Source organism: Chiloscyllium punctatum, chromosome 40, assembly GCF_047496795.1.
Source record: "Chiloscyllium punctatum isolate Juve2018m chromosome 40, sChiPun1.3, whole genome shotgun sequence".
Lineage (NCBI taxonomy): Eukaryota > Metazoa > Chordata > Chondrichthyes > Orectolobiformes > Hemiscylliidae > Chiloscyllium > Chiloscyllium punctatum.
Window position 1 is genome coordinate 16,335,336 of NC_092778.1, and position 16,287 is coordinate 16,351,622.

The window sequence follows — 16,287 nt, forward strand, 5'->3', positions numbered from 1 at the left end:
AACAAATGCTGTCACATGTAAATAACATAATTCTGTTTACAAATTTAGCAATCCATTGAAGATGCAATGGAAATTAATATGTAAAAAGTGATGACTGCACAAATATTTGTTTTAATCTCGCATGTCCCCATTTCTAATGAAACTCTCTCTGTAGAATTGTCTGTAATTACAATCTCCCACCACTGTTGGTACAGTACTATCTGACTGTTCTAACTCAATGTCAATGTGGTGAACTGTTTTTCGTTTTACCAGCAACCACATTGCCCTATTTTTTTTCCCCTAGACAACAAATAATTGGAGAGAATGAAAATAATATCTAAAAATAAGGGTAGAATATGAAACTTATTTGGATGAGACTAAATTGGCTGTAAATATTTTCATCCAGTTAACAGACTGTTTAGAGAAAATTTGATTTCATTGATTATTGTTTGAGATTCAATTAAGAACAAATCCCTCCTCAGCATTTTTTAAGGTTTAATGTTTTGTTCGGTACAAAAGCTTCAACATTTTGAGTTTTTTTTGCAAACTTACAAATAATTAAATAATTCTGCAAGCTTGCTATTGTATTTGTAAACTATCCTAGCAGTCTTGATGAGAAAATTCCACATTCCTAGCCAGTAATTTGATGTGCCTTAACTTGAATAAATGGATTTAAGTACTTGACAATAAGGACATAAAAATCAGGCGTGATGATGATGGGCAAAGTGATGGTAAAGATGTATAATGTAGAAGCACAGTTGGGGCAGGTTGATCATTTGAACGGGAATGATGGCAGTTTGGAGTTCATTTAAATGGCCATCCCTCCTCAACAGGAATGTTAACTCCAGTAGTGCTTTCAAAAACCCTTAATGTACCAAACCCCCAGCCAATCCAAAAGGAAACACCAGGGAAACCTATGAATGCTGCACTCGGCTCCACTGCATCTTATATGCCATGGAATTAAGTTGCAGTACATTCATTTCTGAGTATCACTGTTTCTTTTTAACTTTTTTCCCTCCTCAAGCATTTAAGTCCTACAACCATAAATCCAAGTGTTCCCTTGTTCTATGTGATACTCTTAATACATTCTTCAATCTGACCTGAAGAACATCCACTACAAACCTCCTTGTTTTCAAAATACCTCTCTCGGTGATCCAAAATCTTAGGCCAGCTAATACAATCAGAGCGCCATAGAGTTGTACAGCATGGAAACACACCCTTCGGTCCAACCCGTCCATGCCAACCAGATATCCTAAATTATAGTTCCATTTGCCAGCATTTAGCCCATCGCCCCTTAAATCCTTCCTATTCATATACCTATCCAGATGCATTTTAAATGTTGCAATTGTACCAGCCTCCACCACCACTGGGAGCTCATTCCCGGATCGGGGAGTCCAGAACTAGAGGGCATAGGTTTAGGGTGAGAGTTGAAAGATACAAAAGAGACCTAAGGGGCAACTTTTTCACGCAGAGGGTGGTACATGTATGGAATGAGCTGCCAGAGGATGTGGTTGAGGCTGGTACAATTGCAACATTTAAGAAGCATTTGGATGGGTATATGAATAGGAAGGGTTTGGAGGGATATGTGTCGGGTGCTGGCAGGTGGGACTAGATTGGGTTGGGATATCTGGTCTGCATGGACAGGTTGGACTGAAGGGTCTGTTTTCATGCTGTACATCTCAATGATTCTATGACTCATACATGAACCACTCTTGGCATGAAAATGTTGTCCCTTAGGCCCTTTTCAAATCTTTCCCCTCTCACCTTAAACCTATGCCCTCTAATTTTAGACTCCCCTACCCTTGGGAAAAGACCTTGACTATTCACCCTATCCATGCCCCTTATGATTTTATAATCTTCTGCAAGGTCACCCCTCAGCCTCCGACACTCCAAGGAAAACAGCCCTAGCCTATTCAGCCTCACTGCAGAGCTCAAACCCTCCAACCCTGGCAACATCCTTCACCCTTTCAAGTTTCACAACATCTTTCCAATAGCAGGGACAACAGAATTGAACACAATATTCCAAAAGTAATCTCCCTGAGTATTGTTGGAAATCTAAGCATCTCCTCCCAATGCTTTGAGGCCTTGGGTACCTGCTAAGATACTATTAACTGCAACACATGGCCACTTGTAATTCTCAGACTGGTACCCAGGTCTCCGACACTGAATTATCCTTTGAAAAATGCACTAGTTGAATGCAATATTGCTTGCTTTCCATAAGTAAAATAACTCAGACTGTTCTAACAATTTTTCCGCAGCAAAGCATCCACGTTGAATATTTCCTCATGCTCTCAATCGAAGAAAACGCTAATATACAACAAAGCAAAAAGCATAATTGAGAAACAAACTAATGATTCAGTCATTTATTATAATCAGATGAAGACATACCTTGGTAAGTAATACAGAAATAAATTGCAATAGAGAAATTGTTTTGAATTCTGGATTTATTTTCTATACTTAATTGTACAATTTTCAGGGCTGATTTATAAAAGACTATTTTTTCACGATTGGCAAAAGACTAATAAAATTTGTAGAAGTACAAATTGAACGTATGAAATTCCTCAGAATATGACGTTGAAACAGAAGAAATATTCTGCTGCTTTTGTTAAGAAAAACCCTCTTCTACCTAATTCTTATCTAGTTACACAGGTACAGTTATTGTAACAAATTAAGGAGTAATACCTACTTCAGGCTGTTTGTAAAATGCCGATTTAAACCGATAGACTATTGACATAGACACTAAGAATGAAAGTAATCTGAGATTGAACTGTTACTATCTCCCAAAAAATCGCTGCATTTCAATTTTGTGTGCCTTGTTTTGGTATTTTAGGTCTACCTCTTATTAACACTTGTAAAAAAAAACTGGCAGATCAAGTACAAATAAGATTTGTCTCAGTATGAGAAGAGAATGTTACCTAGGAACTGATAATGATCATTGTATTACCGAAGCTTATTGCACACAGGAGGTTGTATATATTTTAAGATGTCAGTGCTCGGAAGGTACAGTGTCATTTTTATTTAACAAGTTAATTTTCATCTTCTAAAGCTGCTGCAACAACTGCTGATTTACGGACTCTTGCTGCCGACATTATCAACATGGACCCTAGTGTATTCTTGACACTGAATCCTGAACAAGTAAAAGTATGGAAAAACAAAATACTTTTTTTTGTGTATGTGTGAGAGATAGAGAGAGAGCTGGGAGGAGATGGTGAACAGAATGGAGCTTGTCCTTGTACAGTGGTGCCTTTCAAAATCAAATAATCTGCTAATAAGCATTCTTGACAAGAGTTCAGACAATTGTTACTCAGTTTAAGTAGTAAATGTCTACCATTTCTAGATTCCACACCAAGAGCTAGTCATTAGAAAAGTGACAGGATGGTGTGAAACATGGTGGAGTGGCATTGAGTAAGATTATGGCCTCAAAAAGCATGAGCGTTATTAATTTGGTCATGTCATTTATTAGTCATTTCATATTATAGTAAATGTGAAAATTGGATTAAGTTATAAACTAGGGTTCAATAAACTGACAACATTCACATTTGAAGGCTGTACTTAATTGACTGAGCAACATGATGGGACATTCTGAGTTCATGAAAGCTTCATGAAAGTGCAAATCATTTTTATTCTTTAAGTTTCAGTTCTTCCCCACAATTTCGTCACTTTCCAGCACTTTATGCAGCATCAATAAGGTATGTTGTGTGGTACAAAAGTGACTATTTTTCTTAAAGCGGCACACAATTCTTTTTGTTTCAGACACTCAGCCCTGGTGACTTGAGAAATTTGCTTGGAGTTAACCTTCAAACTGTTAAGGATGCTGAAAATTCCACATTAGTCCAAATGTGGATTAGTCAACATACAGTAAGTGAGGTGAGGAGCCTGAAAATTGGCCTGACAGGAGGGAGCCCAGACATAATACCTCCAGATGTAATAAGTATCCAAGGTAAGTGGAGTTGTTTATAAGTGAATTCTGTTAATAACATTTACTGGTAACAGAAATGCATTTTGAGATTTTCAAAACGTTAATAATTTGAGTTAAAACTCTTTTTGTTTTGATTTTAGAAATAGATTCATCATCATCTTCTATCAACAAGAACTGTCTTCTATGTACAATCCAGTCTTTATCTATCAGCATAATAATTATTGTACTACAAAGGTTGTTATAGTAGAGAAAGAGAATTATTGTCATCAGCAGGATCTGTAATACCCATGTCAGTGAGGAATTCAATGATTTCTGTGTATGAATCAATAATGCATTCAGCATATGTAAACACAGTCTGAGTATACCACTCACAGACATTTACTGTATGGCTTAAATTATATACATAAAATTTTAACTTAAAAAGTAAATTCTATATAAGTTCAGCTCTGCATATTAGGTATTGGTTAAGTGGGACCCTAGTAATAATTAAAACGATTGCCAGATTACAAATTCAAATGAAACATGAAAATCATGCTCAGGGACATAAATTTGAAGGAGAAACTGAAGAATTGATAGAAAAAAAATTAGAATGTTAAATCTATTTGAATAGCACACCATTTAGACTATTGAAGAATAAATTAATTGTTCAAAATAGATTATCTTCCAGTGGATGAAAGAAGCTACCAGAGAAGTGTAACTCCATTGGATCAAACGCCATATCTTCTTTTACTCCTTTGCCATATTTCATATTTAAAATGTATTAATATAGTCTGAAAGATACTAAGATATTGATTTTTTTTCCCAGTAAATGATATTTGAACAATTTGTATGTGCCTGGTGAAATAACTATTTTTGTTCTGGATGAGTGTGACTACTAGTTTTGTTAAAAGAGCAATGGAAACATTTGTGTTAAATCTCATTAAATGGTAATTAAATAATTCAGAACAACCCTATATAAAAACTGCTTTTATCTTTCCTAAACTAAAATGAAAAAAATAAATTGAACTATTGACTTAAACCTCTGTCTTGTGTTTTCTTTAAATTATCCACACATTGCACTTCACAGAATCCCTACAGTGTGGAAGAAGGCCATTTGGCCCATCAAGCCTGTACTGACCCATGCAAAGAGCATCCCATCCAAACCCAGACACCATTTATCCCTGTAATCACACATTTATAGTGGCTAACCCACCTAACCTGCACATCCCTGGACACTATGGGCAATTTCCCATCACCAATCCACCTAACCTGCGGGAGGAAACTGGAGCACCTTCCACACAAGACACTGAGTGATGGGAGAAGATACAAACTGCACACAGACAGGCACCTAGGATTGGAACCAAACCAGAGACACTTGCATTGTGCGGCAGTGGTGCTAACCACTGAGCCACCATGCCATTCCTAGTTGTTGCCTATATAACAGTTACATTGCCAAGAAGAATTATATAAGCAACTTGAAACCATTTCAAAAATTCAAGTACCCCATATTTTGATTAGTTTGTGCCTAGTGTTCAAGAGAAATGTGTTCAAGAAATACCTTACAGGGTTTGTTCATATATATATATATTTATATATATATATATGGTATATATATATACCATGTTAGGAGGCTCTTTTACACAGAACAGTTGTTGACACTTCTTCACCACACACACTTTTAAATACTGTATGTCCTTCTGTTGCTTCAATTGATGGAAATAGAGTGGATTTACTGAGAGACAACCTGATAGGCATGTGATCGGGAATTAAATCTCTCCAAGCTTACTGTTAATAGAAATGAATGCCTTTCCTAACACTACTGCAACACAACCTCCTCCCAAAAGACAAAATCTTGCCACAAAAAGGATGGAAATCATTTCAAAGCACAACATAAAGTATCATAGACTGGAAACTGAAACACATTTGAACGATTTAGAAAATGACAAAGTGAAGCGCAAAGAAGCTTTTCTCTTCACAGGCTCCCCTACCAATTCAGGAGAATGGTCAGATTAATCAATCAGTTACTGAGCATTCACACTAGGTGGCAGTCTAAGACTGGTTTTAAGTGTTTTAATGTCTGTCCTGTTTTGACACTATCATCTTGATAACTTAGAGTCATAGAGAGATACAGCATGAAAATAGACCCTTCAGTCCAACCTGTCCATGCCGACCAGATATCCCAACCCAATCTAGTCACACCTGCCAGCACCCGGCCCATATCCCTCCAACCCCTTCTATTCATGTACCCATCCAAATGCCTCTTAAATGTTGTAATTGTACCAGCCTTAACCACATCCTCTGGCAGCTCATTCCATACACGTACCACCCTCTGTGTGAAAAAGTTGCCCCTTAGGTCTCTTTTGTATTTTTCACCTCTCACCCTAAACCTATGCCCTCTAGTTCTGGACGCCCCAACCCCAGGGAAAAGACTTTGTCTATTTATCCTATCCATGCCCCTCATGGGGGCACGGTGGCAAATGGGCGGCACGGTGGCACAGTGGTTAGCACTGCTGCCTCACGGCGCCAGAGACCCGGGTTCAATTCCCGCCTCAGGCGACTGACTGTGTGGAGTTTGCACGTTCTCCCCATGTACGCGTGGGTTTCCTCCGGGTGCTCCGGTTTCCTCCCACAGTCCAAAGATATGCAGGTCGGGTGAATTGGCCATGCTAAATTGCCCGTAGTGTTAGGTAAGGGGTAAATGCAGGGGTATGGGTGGGTTGTGCTTCGGCGGGGTGGTGTGGACTTGTTGGGCCGAAGGGCCTGTTTCCACACTGTAAGTAACCTAATCTAATCATAATTTTGTAAAGCTCTATAAGGTCATCCCTCAGCCTCCGACACTCCAGGGAAAACAGACCCAGCCTGTTCAGCCTCTCCCTATAGCTCAAATCCTCCAACCCTGGCAACATCCTTGTAAATCTTTTCTGAACCCTTTCAAGTTCCACAACATCTTTCCGATAGGAAGGAGACCAGAACTGCACGCAATATTCCAACAGTGGCCTAACCAATGTCCTGTACAGTTGCAACATGACCTCCCAACTCCTGTACTCAATACTCTGACCAATAAAGGAAAGTATACCAAATGCCTTCTTCACTATCCTATCCAACTGCGACTCCACTTCAAGGAGCTATGAACCTGCACTCCAAGATCTCTTTGTTCAGCAACACTCCCTAGGACCTTACCATTAAGTGTATAAGTCCTGCTAAGATTTGCTTTCCCAAAATGCAGCACTTCACATTTATCTGCATTAAACTCAATCTGCCACTTCTCAGCCCATTGGCCCATCTGGTCTAGATCTTGTAATCTGAGGTAACCCTCTTCGCTGTCCACTACACCTCCAATTTTGGTGTCATCTGCAAACTTACTAACTGTACCTCTTTTGGTACATCTAAATCATTTATGTAAATGACAAAAAGTAGAGGACCCAGCACCGATCCTTGTGGCACTCCACTGTTCACAGGCCTCCAGTCTGAAAAACAACCCTCCACCACCACCCTCTGTCTTCTACCTTTGAGCCAGTTCTGTATCCAAATGGCTAGTTCTCCCTGTATTGCATGAGATCTAACCTTGCTAATCAGTCTCCCATGGGAAACCTTATCGAATGCCTTACTGAAGTCCATATAGGTCACATCTACTGCTCTGCCCTCATCAATCTTCTTTGTTACTTCTTCAAAAAACTCAATCAAGTTTGTGACACATGATTTCCCACGCACAAAGCCATGTTCACTATCCCTAATCAGTCCTTGTCTTTCCAAATATATGTACATCCTGTCCCTCAGGATTCCCTCCAACAACTTGCCCACCACTGAGGTCAAGCTAACCGGTCTATAGTTCCCTGGCTTGTCTTTACTGCCCTTTCTTGGCACCATGTTTGCCAACCTCCAGTCTTCTGGCATCTCACCTGTGACTATCGATGATACAAATATCTCAGCAAGAGGCCCAGCAATCACTTCTCTAGCTTCCCACAGAGTTCTCAGGTACACCTGATCAGGTCCTGGGGATTTATCCACCTTTAACCGTTTCAAGACAGCCAGAACTTCCTCCTCTGTAATCTGGACATTTTGCAAGATGTCACTATCTATTTCCCTACAGTCTATATCTTCCATATCCTTTTCCACAGTAAATACTGATGCAAAATATTCATTTAGTATCTCCCCCATTTTCTATGGCTCCACACAAAGGCTGCCTTGCTGATCTTTGAGCGGCCCTATTCTCTCCCTCGTTACCCTTTTCTCCTTAATATATTTGTAAAAACCCTTTGGATTCTCCTTAATTCTATTTGCCAACACTATCTCATGTCCCCGATTTGCCCTCCTAATTCCCTTTTAAGTATACTCCTACTTCCTTTATACTCTTCTAAGGATTCACTTGATCTATCCTGTCTATACCTGACATATGCTTCCTCCTTTTTCTTAACCAAGCCCTCAATTTCTTTAGTCATCCAGCATTCCCTATACCTACCAGCCTTCCCTTTCACCCTAACAGGAATATACTTTCTCTGGATTCTTGTTATCTCATTTCTGAAGGCTTCCCATTTTCCTGCCATCCCTTTACCTGCGAACATCTGACTCCAATCAGCTTTCGAAAGTTCTTGCCTAATACCATCAAAATTGGCCTTTCTCCAATTTAGAACTTCAACTTTTAGATCTGGTCTATCCTTTTCCATCACTATTTTAAAACGAATAGAATTATGGTCACTGGCCCCAAAGTGCTCACCCACTGACACCTCAGTCACCTGCCCTGACGTATTTCCCAAGAGTAGGTCAAGTTTTGCAACGTCTCTAGTAGGTACATCCACATACTGAATCAGAAAATTGTCTTCTACGCACTTAACAAATTCCTCTCCATCTAAACTTTAACACTATGGCAGTCCCAGTCGATGTTTGGAAAGTTAAAATCCCCTACCATAACCACCCTATTATTCTTACAGATAGCTGAGATCTCCTTATAAGTTTGTTTCTCAATTTCCCTCTGACTATTGGGGGGTCTATAATACAATCCCAATAAGGTGATCATCCCTTTCTTATTTCTCAGTTCCACCCAAATAACTTCCCTGGATGTATTTCCGGGTATATCCTCCTTTAGCACAGCTATAATGCTATCCCTTATCAAAAATGCCACTCCCCCTCCTCTCTTGCCTCCCTTTCTACCCTTCCTGTAGCATTTGTAACCTGGAACATTAAGGTGCCAGTCCTGCCCATCCCTGAGCCATGTTTCTGTAATTGCTATGATATCCCAGTCCCACGTTCCTCACCATGCCCTGAGTTCATGTGCCTTCCCTGTTAGGCCCCTTGCATTGAAATAAATGCAGTTTAATTTATTAGTCCTACCTTGTCCCTGCCTGCCCTGACTGTTTGACTCACTTCTGTTCTCAACTGTACCAGTCTCAGATTGAAACTCACTCGAGATCTTTCTCAGTCTGTACAGTTTTGGATTACTTGTTACTTTGGTTAGACCCTTGGCATGTGAATCTTATACATATCATGTTATTCCAGTCATTTGGTTTGTCTCCAGCACTACCTTTTTTATGCTGTTACCTCTTTGCCTCAATTAATCAGATGATAGGAGATCCCTTCGCTAGTTATTCAGCAGATCATACTTTACTCACACCATCTGACACTCTTGATCACCTGCAGGGACTTATGACAGAGGAACCTCGATTATCCAAACCACGTGGGTGGGGAGTATTTTGTTCGGATAATTGAACGTTTGGATAATCGAATGCCAGATAATACAGTTTAGATAAAGCATTGGGACCTTGCGATCTTGTTCAGATGATCCGAAATTCAACTAATCGAATGCTGGATAATTGAGGTATTTGGCCTGTCGACACTCCACTCACACCATTTTTATGATCTTTGATCTCTCTGATTAAAAATTCTGTGCCTGAGTGCTTCTCTCTCACCACCTGACGAAGGAGCACACTCTGAAAGCTTGTGATTTCAATTAAACCTATTGAACTATAACTTGGTGTCATTTGACTTCTGATATATGTTACGATCAAAGATGAGAATATAGGAACAGGAGCTGATCATTCATTCTGCCATTCAGATTGATCATCGCTGTTCTGTACCTCAACTCCATTTGGTTGTATAAACGTATGATACATAGTCAATTAAATTATGAGTATCTTCATCTGATGAAGGAACAGCGCTGCAAAAGCTTGTGATCTGAAATAAATCTGTTGAAATATAACCTGGCATCATGCGACTTCTGACTTTGTCCACTCCAGTCCAACCCTGGCATCTTTACATCGTGAATGAAGTGTGATGTAACACAGTACAGGATGCCTGGAAAGGATTATTAGAAATCAAGTCAAGATAGATGATCCACTGATGCATAAGCTTTATCATTTTAATGATTGGAAGTCAAGTTATGCTGAATGTACCAACTGAATCCATAACTCTCTATGGTATTGTCATCAATGGAATAAAGCAGTTTAAGAATTTACATTTTCTTGTTTTTTTAAATTTAATTATCTGCTGTTGAACAGATTTAAGAAATAAGTATGCAAAAACACATGAATACCTAGTTCAAGTAATTAAGTACACCAAGTAACATGGTTATACACCCGAGTTATCCGAATCTGCAAATAGAACATAGAACAGTACAGGCCCTTCGGCCGTCAATGTTGAGTCAGCCTTCTATCCTTCTCTAAGATCAGACTAACCTACATATCTTTTATTGCACTAACTTCCATGTGTCTATCCAAGAGTCACTTAAATGTCCCTAGTGTATCTGACTCTACTACCACTGCTGGCAGTGCATTCCATGAACCCACCACTCTCTGAGTAATGAACCTACCTCTGACATTTCCCCTAAACCTTCCTCCAATTACCTTAAAACTATGCCCTCTCGTGATTGACATTTCTGCAATGGGAAAAAGTCTCTGGCTATCCACTCCAACCATGCCTCTCAACATCTTGTACACCTCTACCATATAACCTCTCATCCTTCTTCGCTCCAATGAGAAAACCCAGTTCCCTCAACCTTTCTTCATAAGACATGCCCTCCAGTCCAGGCAGCATCCTGGTAAATATCCTCTGCACCCTCTCTAAAGCTTCCACATCATCCCTCAAATGAGGTGACCCAGAACAGAACACAATATTCCAAGTGTGGTCTAACCAGGACTCTATAGAGCTGCAGCATAACCTCACAGCTCTTAAACTCAATCCCCCTGCTAATGAAAGATGTGAGGCAGTCCTGTAAAATACTTATGTGAGCCGCTCTTGCCTCAGGCCCTTGTTTGCACTAGTTGTGTTTTAGTCTCCATTAAATCGATTTAAAGATACCCGTTTTAAAGGAAATTAACTTCAATCAGTTCTAATCATTATGTTCAGGTTATTAGTCAACAATGGTTACCTGTCATATACACAGGAAATCATATACATGAAAGAAGATTTTGTGGACACTACCTTTGATTTCTCATGTGCTACTACTTCCAGCCACCGGCATGACCCTTTGTACCTCTATACCATCCTATGTCCTTCTAACCATGACCCTGGCCTTATAAAGCCTCCATGCTCCCTGCTTACCACCTTTTTCCCCTTCCCCTGTCAAACCAACTCATCTAGTAGCAATAGGTAAATCTCAAGGGCTACAGTTATGTGCCTATTCATGACATTGCTATTTGGAAATAAAAACTATTATTTTTTAAAAAGTATACTGAAGTTCCTTCGACTAATCCTTGATGAAAACAGGATTGGCATAATGGGTTATCCAGCACATTCGGCCCATCCAGTCTATTCTGACCATAATCTCAAACTAAACTAGTCCAATCTGCCTGTGTTTGGCCCAAATCCTTCCTATTCATGTACCTATCTAAATGTCTTTTAAACATTGTAACTGTACCCACATCCATTATGTCCTCTGGAAGTTCATTCCATACATAAACCACTCTCTGTGTAAAAACTTTTGCCCCTCCCTCATGTCTTTTTAAAATCTTTTGCCTCTCATCTTAAAAATATAGCCCCTAATCTTGAAATCCCTCACCCTAGGGAAAAGACACCTGCTATTCACCTTATCTATGCCCCCCCCCATGATTTTATAAACCCCTATAAGGTAACCCCTCAACCTCCTACACTTCAGTGAAAAAAGTCCCAGGCAAAAGTGGGGACTGCAGATGCTGCAGATTAGAGACGAGAGTGTAGTGCTTGAAAAGCACAGCAGGTCAGGCAGCATCCGAGGAGCAGGAGAATCAATGTTTTCGGCAAAAGCCCTTCCACTATCCAGCCTATTTTTATAAAGTCAAACCATCTATTCCTGGCAACACCCTGGAGAATCACTTCTGAACCGTCTCCAGCTTAATAATATCCTGCCTATAACAGGGCGACCAGAACTACACACAGTATTCCTGAAGAGGACCCACAAATGTCCTGTACAACTTCAACATGACGTCCCAACTCTTATACTCAAAAGGTCTGAGCAATGAAGGCAAGTATGCTAAATGCCTTCTTAACCACCCTGTCTATATGTGATGCAAATTTCAAGGAATTATATACCTGAAATTGTTGACAATTCTGACAGTTCTTTTGGCAGTTTTCGCAGTTCTACAACATCTTGTCAATAATTTGTCAGTTTTGACAGTTCAAATGGGTTTACACACTTTTTAGCTAGACTTTGGTTCACTTATTACAACCCTGAGTTTATCTGATACAGCCATAAGAGTAGGGCAGCTGACCCCCTACCAACCCAAATTGTCCTCATACTGCATCCACAGGGGTACCATACCACAACCAAAGAGATAGCTGTTTTCTGACTGGCCAGAATAAATTCACTAAAACAAACCTGGTCAGTTCTGCCACATCCAACTTTTGGACAACAGTGAAACCAAAACGGGATCTAAATTGAGACAGCTGATCATTTGAAAGGGCACAGCAAGTTCTGGAGCACACATCTTCAGTACTATTGATGGAACATTGTCAGAGCTTATAGCCTTTGGCAGCATCCAGTGCCTCCAACTGTGTCTTAGTATCCTGTGGTGTGAATCAAATTGGCTAATTGCCATCTAAGGTGCTGGAGACTTCTGGAGGAAGACTAATGGAAAGTTATCATATGTTCCAAACGGAATGGTATTCAGCAGTAGTGGAGTCTTGCTTCAATTGTATAGGAGCCCTAAAATATTGTGAAAACAGCTTTGGAATGGAGTTAGTGTAACCCCGCCATTTAAAAAAAAGAGTTAAACAGAAATCAGGCTGGTTAGCCTAACATTGGTATTAAGTAAAATGCTAGAATCCATTATAAAATATTTAATAGCAGAACACTTGGAAAACAGCGAAAGGATCGGACAGTAAACTAGAGTTCACAAAAGGTAAGTCACACATGTCAAATCTACTGGAGATTTTCAGGCATGTAACTAGGGCAGTTGATAAGGGGGTGCCAGCACATGTGGTTTACTTGGACTTTCAGAAAGCTTTCGATAGATCCCACAAAAGAGATTAGAATATAAAGTTGAAGCATGTGGAATTGGGATAGTCTACTGACAAGGATAGAGAAATAGCTGGCAGATAGGAAATAAAGAGAAGGAATAGGCAGGTCTTTTTCTGAGTCAGGCCATTAGACCATTAGATATATAGGTCGCTCTGCTATAATGCGCGTGTCGTCAGCACGATTTGGCTATAGCACGATCGACAAATTATGGATATTGTTCGGATAATGCGAACCTTCAACTGAACAAGTCCAGTGATTTTCTATTAGTGATCTTCCACAGTGTGATTTTCTATAGCGTGAGGTTGCAGAGGAACGCACTATCGCATCACAGCAGAATTACCTGCAGGTACAGAATTAAGCCAATTGGCCCTTTGAGTCTGTTTCGCCATTTGATCATTGCTGATATATTTTTCAATCCCACTCTCTTGTTCTAGCAATGACCCTTACTAATTCCCTTACTAATTAAGAACCTATCTAACTCTGTTGTAAACACACTAAATGATGATTTAGCCTCTGCAGCAATGAGTTCCACACATTAACCAGGCAGTGACTGATGGGGAAATGGAGTGATTACTCCATGGATCCCAGCTATTCATAATATATATTAATGATTTAAATATGGGAACTAAACATAATGTGTCCACATCTGCAGTCCGTAGCCGTCTGGGAGGGTGAGCTGTGGGAAGGATGCAGACATATTTCTGTGCGGCTTGACTAAGCTAGGTGAGTGTGCAAACATCGAGTAGATGAAGTACAATGTGCAGAAATGTGAGTTTATCTACTTTGGTAGCAAAAACAGGAAGGCAAACTATTTTCTTTATGGCAGTAGAATGGTAAATGGGGGATGCAATGAGACCTGGGTACTTTTGTCTACCAGTCACTGAAAGTAGAATGCTTACAGTTTGGAAGTAGGCCATTCAGCCCATCAAGTCCACACTGACCTTCCAAACAGCATTCTACCCAGACCTACCTCTCTACTCTGTCCGTGTAATGCTGCATCTCCCATGACTAACCCACTTAACCTGTATACCCTGGGTACTGTGGGGTAATTTAGCGCAGTGAATCCACATAACCTGCACATCTTCAGACTGTGGGAAGAAACCAGAGCAAATCAAAGCAGACAGCTGCCCAAAGGCGGAATCGAACCTGGGGCCCTGGCGCTGGGAGGAAGCAGCACTAAGCACTGAGCCACCATAAGCATGCAGGTGCAGCAGGCAGTGAAGAAGATGAAAGGAATGTTGGTTTCACTGTGAGAAGATTTGAGTAGAGAAGCAGGAGAAGCAGGGATGGTTTGCTACAATTCTACAGGGCCTTGGTAAGACCACAACTGGGATATTGCATGCACCTTTTGTCACTGAGGAAGGCATTAGTTAGTTCAGGCTGGTTTGCAACACAGGATAATGTGTTATGTCTTTCCAATGAGAGACAAGCCTTATTGTCCTCTGAGGCTACGGCCTTTATTATCTGAGCAAGGATGTTCTGACTGTGGAGGGAGTGCAATGTAGCTTTTCCAGACAGATTCCTGGGATGGCAGGTCTGACGTATGAATAGAAGCTGGAGCGGTTAGGACTACATTAGAAGAATGAGTGAGAGGGTGTTGGGGGGGGTTGCTCATAGAAGCCTATAAAATTGTAATAGGACTAGACAGGGTGAATGCAAGAAAGATGTTCCTGATGATCAGGGAGACCAAAACTAGGCATCACAGTCTAAGGATACAGGGTGGGTCATTTAGAAATGAAATGAGGAGAAATAGCTTCACCCAGAGAGTGGTGAACCTGTAGAATTCTCTGCCACAGAAAGTTGTTGAGGCCAAAACATTGAATGTTTTCAAGGAGTTAGATATAGCTCTTAGGGCCAAAGTGATCAAAAGCTGCGGGGAAAAAGTGGGAACAGGGGACTGAGCTTGTTGATCAGCCATGATCATATTGACTGGCTGAGCAGGTTCGAAGGGCTGAATGGTCTACTCCTGCTCCAATTTTTTTCAAGGGATCAACAGGATACATACGGATAAGATAAATGGAGAATCCAGAACCAGGATTTAAAAATAAGAGGAATGTCACTTCAATCTGATATGAGGAGAATTTTCTTTACTATGAGGAACCTTTGAAATACTCTCTTACAGAGGGCTGTGAAAACTCAACCTTTGTGTATGCTTTAGGTAGAGATGACAGATTTCTAATTACTAACGACTTACAGGATTATGGGGATGCATGGGTAAGAGCAATTGAGTTGAAGGAATAATCGTTGGCACAACTTTGTAGGCCGAAGAGCCTATTCTGTGCTGTACTTTTCTATGTTCTATGTTGTTCAATTAGCCATGATTATATTAAATAATGAGGCAGACTCCATGACAGAATGGCCTACTCCTGTTCATAGAGTCATAGGGTCCTATAGCACAGAGACAGGCCCTTCAGCCCAAACTGGCCCATGCCGACCCAAATGTCCAGCCACACCAGCCCCATTTGCTGCACTTGACCCATGTCCTTCTAAACCTTTCCTATCCATGTATTTGTCCAAATGCCTTTTAAATGTTGTTAATGTACGCGCCTCAACCACTTCCACTTCCATGTACATACTACCCTCTGTGTAAAGAAGTTGCCCCTCGGGTTCCTTTTTATTCTTTCCCCTCTCACCTTAAACTGATACCCTCTAGACCTCAATTCCCCAACTCTGGGAAAAAAACTGAGTGCATTCACCCTATCCATGCCTCTCATGATATTATACATTTCTATAAGATCCTCCCTCAGTCTCCTCTACTCTAAAGCAAAATGTCCTAGCTTGTCCAACCTCTCCCTTTAAATCAGACCATTGCATCCTGGCAACATCCTTCTAAATTTCTTCTGCACTCTTTTCAGTTTAATAACATCCTTCCTATAGCAAGGTGACGAAAACTGAACACAGTACTCCAAGTGCGGCCTCACCAGCATCCTGTACAACACAACTTCCCAGTTTCTATTCTCAATGCCCTGACTGATGAAGGCCA

The 16,287-nt window shown here is 40.5% G+C and overlaps 1 protein-coding gene and 1 long non-coding RNA gene across 2 annotated transcripts in view; one reads left to right on the forward strand and one right to left on the reverse strand.

Annotated features, from left to right (window-relative positions):
* The window catches only part of LOC140464383 (uncharacterized), a 486,266-nt gene extending 481,350 nt beyond the window's left edge, over positions 1–4,916 (forward strand). Inside the window, exons 315-318 of the mRNA XM_072559375.1 lie at positions 2,238–2,371; positions 3,026–3,120; positions 3,733–3,919; positions 4,039–4,916. Coding sequence (XP_072415476.1) covers positions 2,238–2,371; positions 3,026–3,120; positions 3,733–3,919; positions 4,039–4,142 — 520 coding nt within the window. The 3' untranslated portion in view covers positions 4,143–4,916. The remainder of the gene's footprint in view (positions 1–2,237; positions 2,372–3,025; positions 3,121–3,732; positions 3,920–4,038) is intronic.
* LOC140464385 (uncharacterized) overlaps positions 1–16,287 on the reverse strand; it is a 29,153-nt gene that overhangs the window by 8,375 nt on the left and 4,491 nt on the right. Inside the window, exon 2 of the long non-coding RNA XR_011954920.1 lies at positions 10,072–10,165. This is a non-coding gene — a long non-coding RNA (uncharacterized lncRNA). The remainder of the gene's footprint in view (positions 1–10,071; positions 10,166–16,287) is intronic.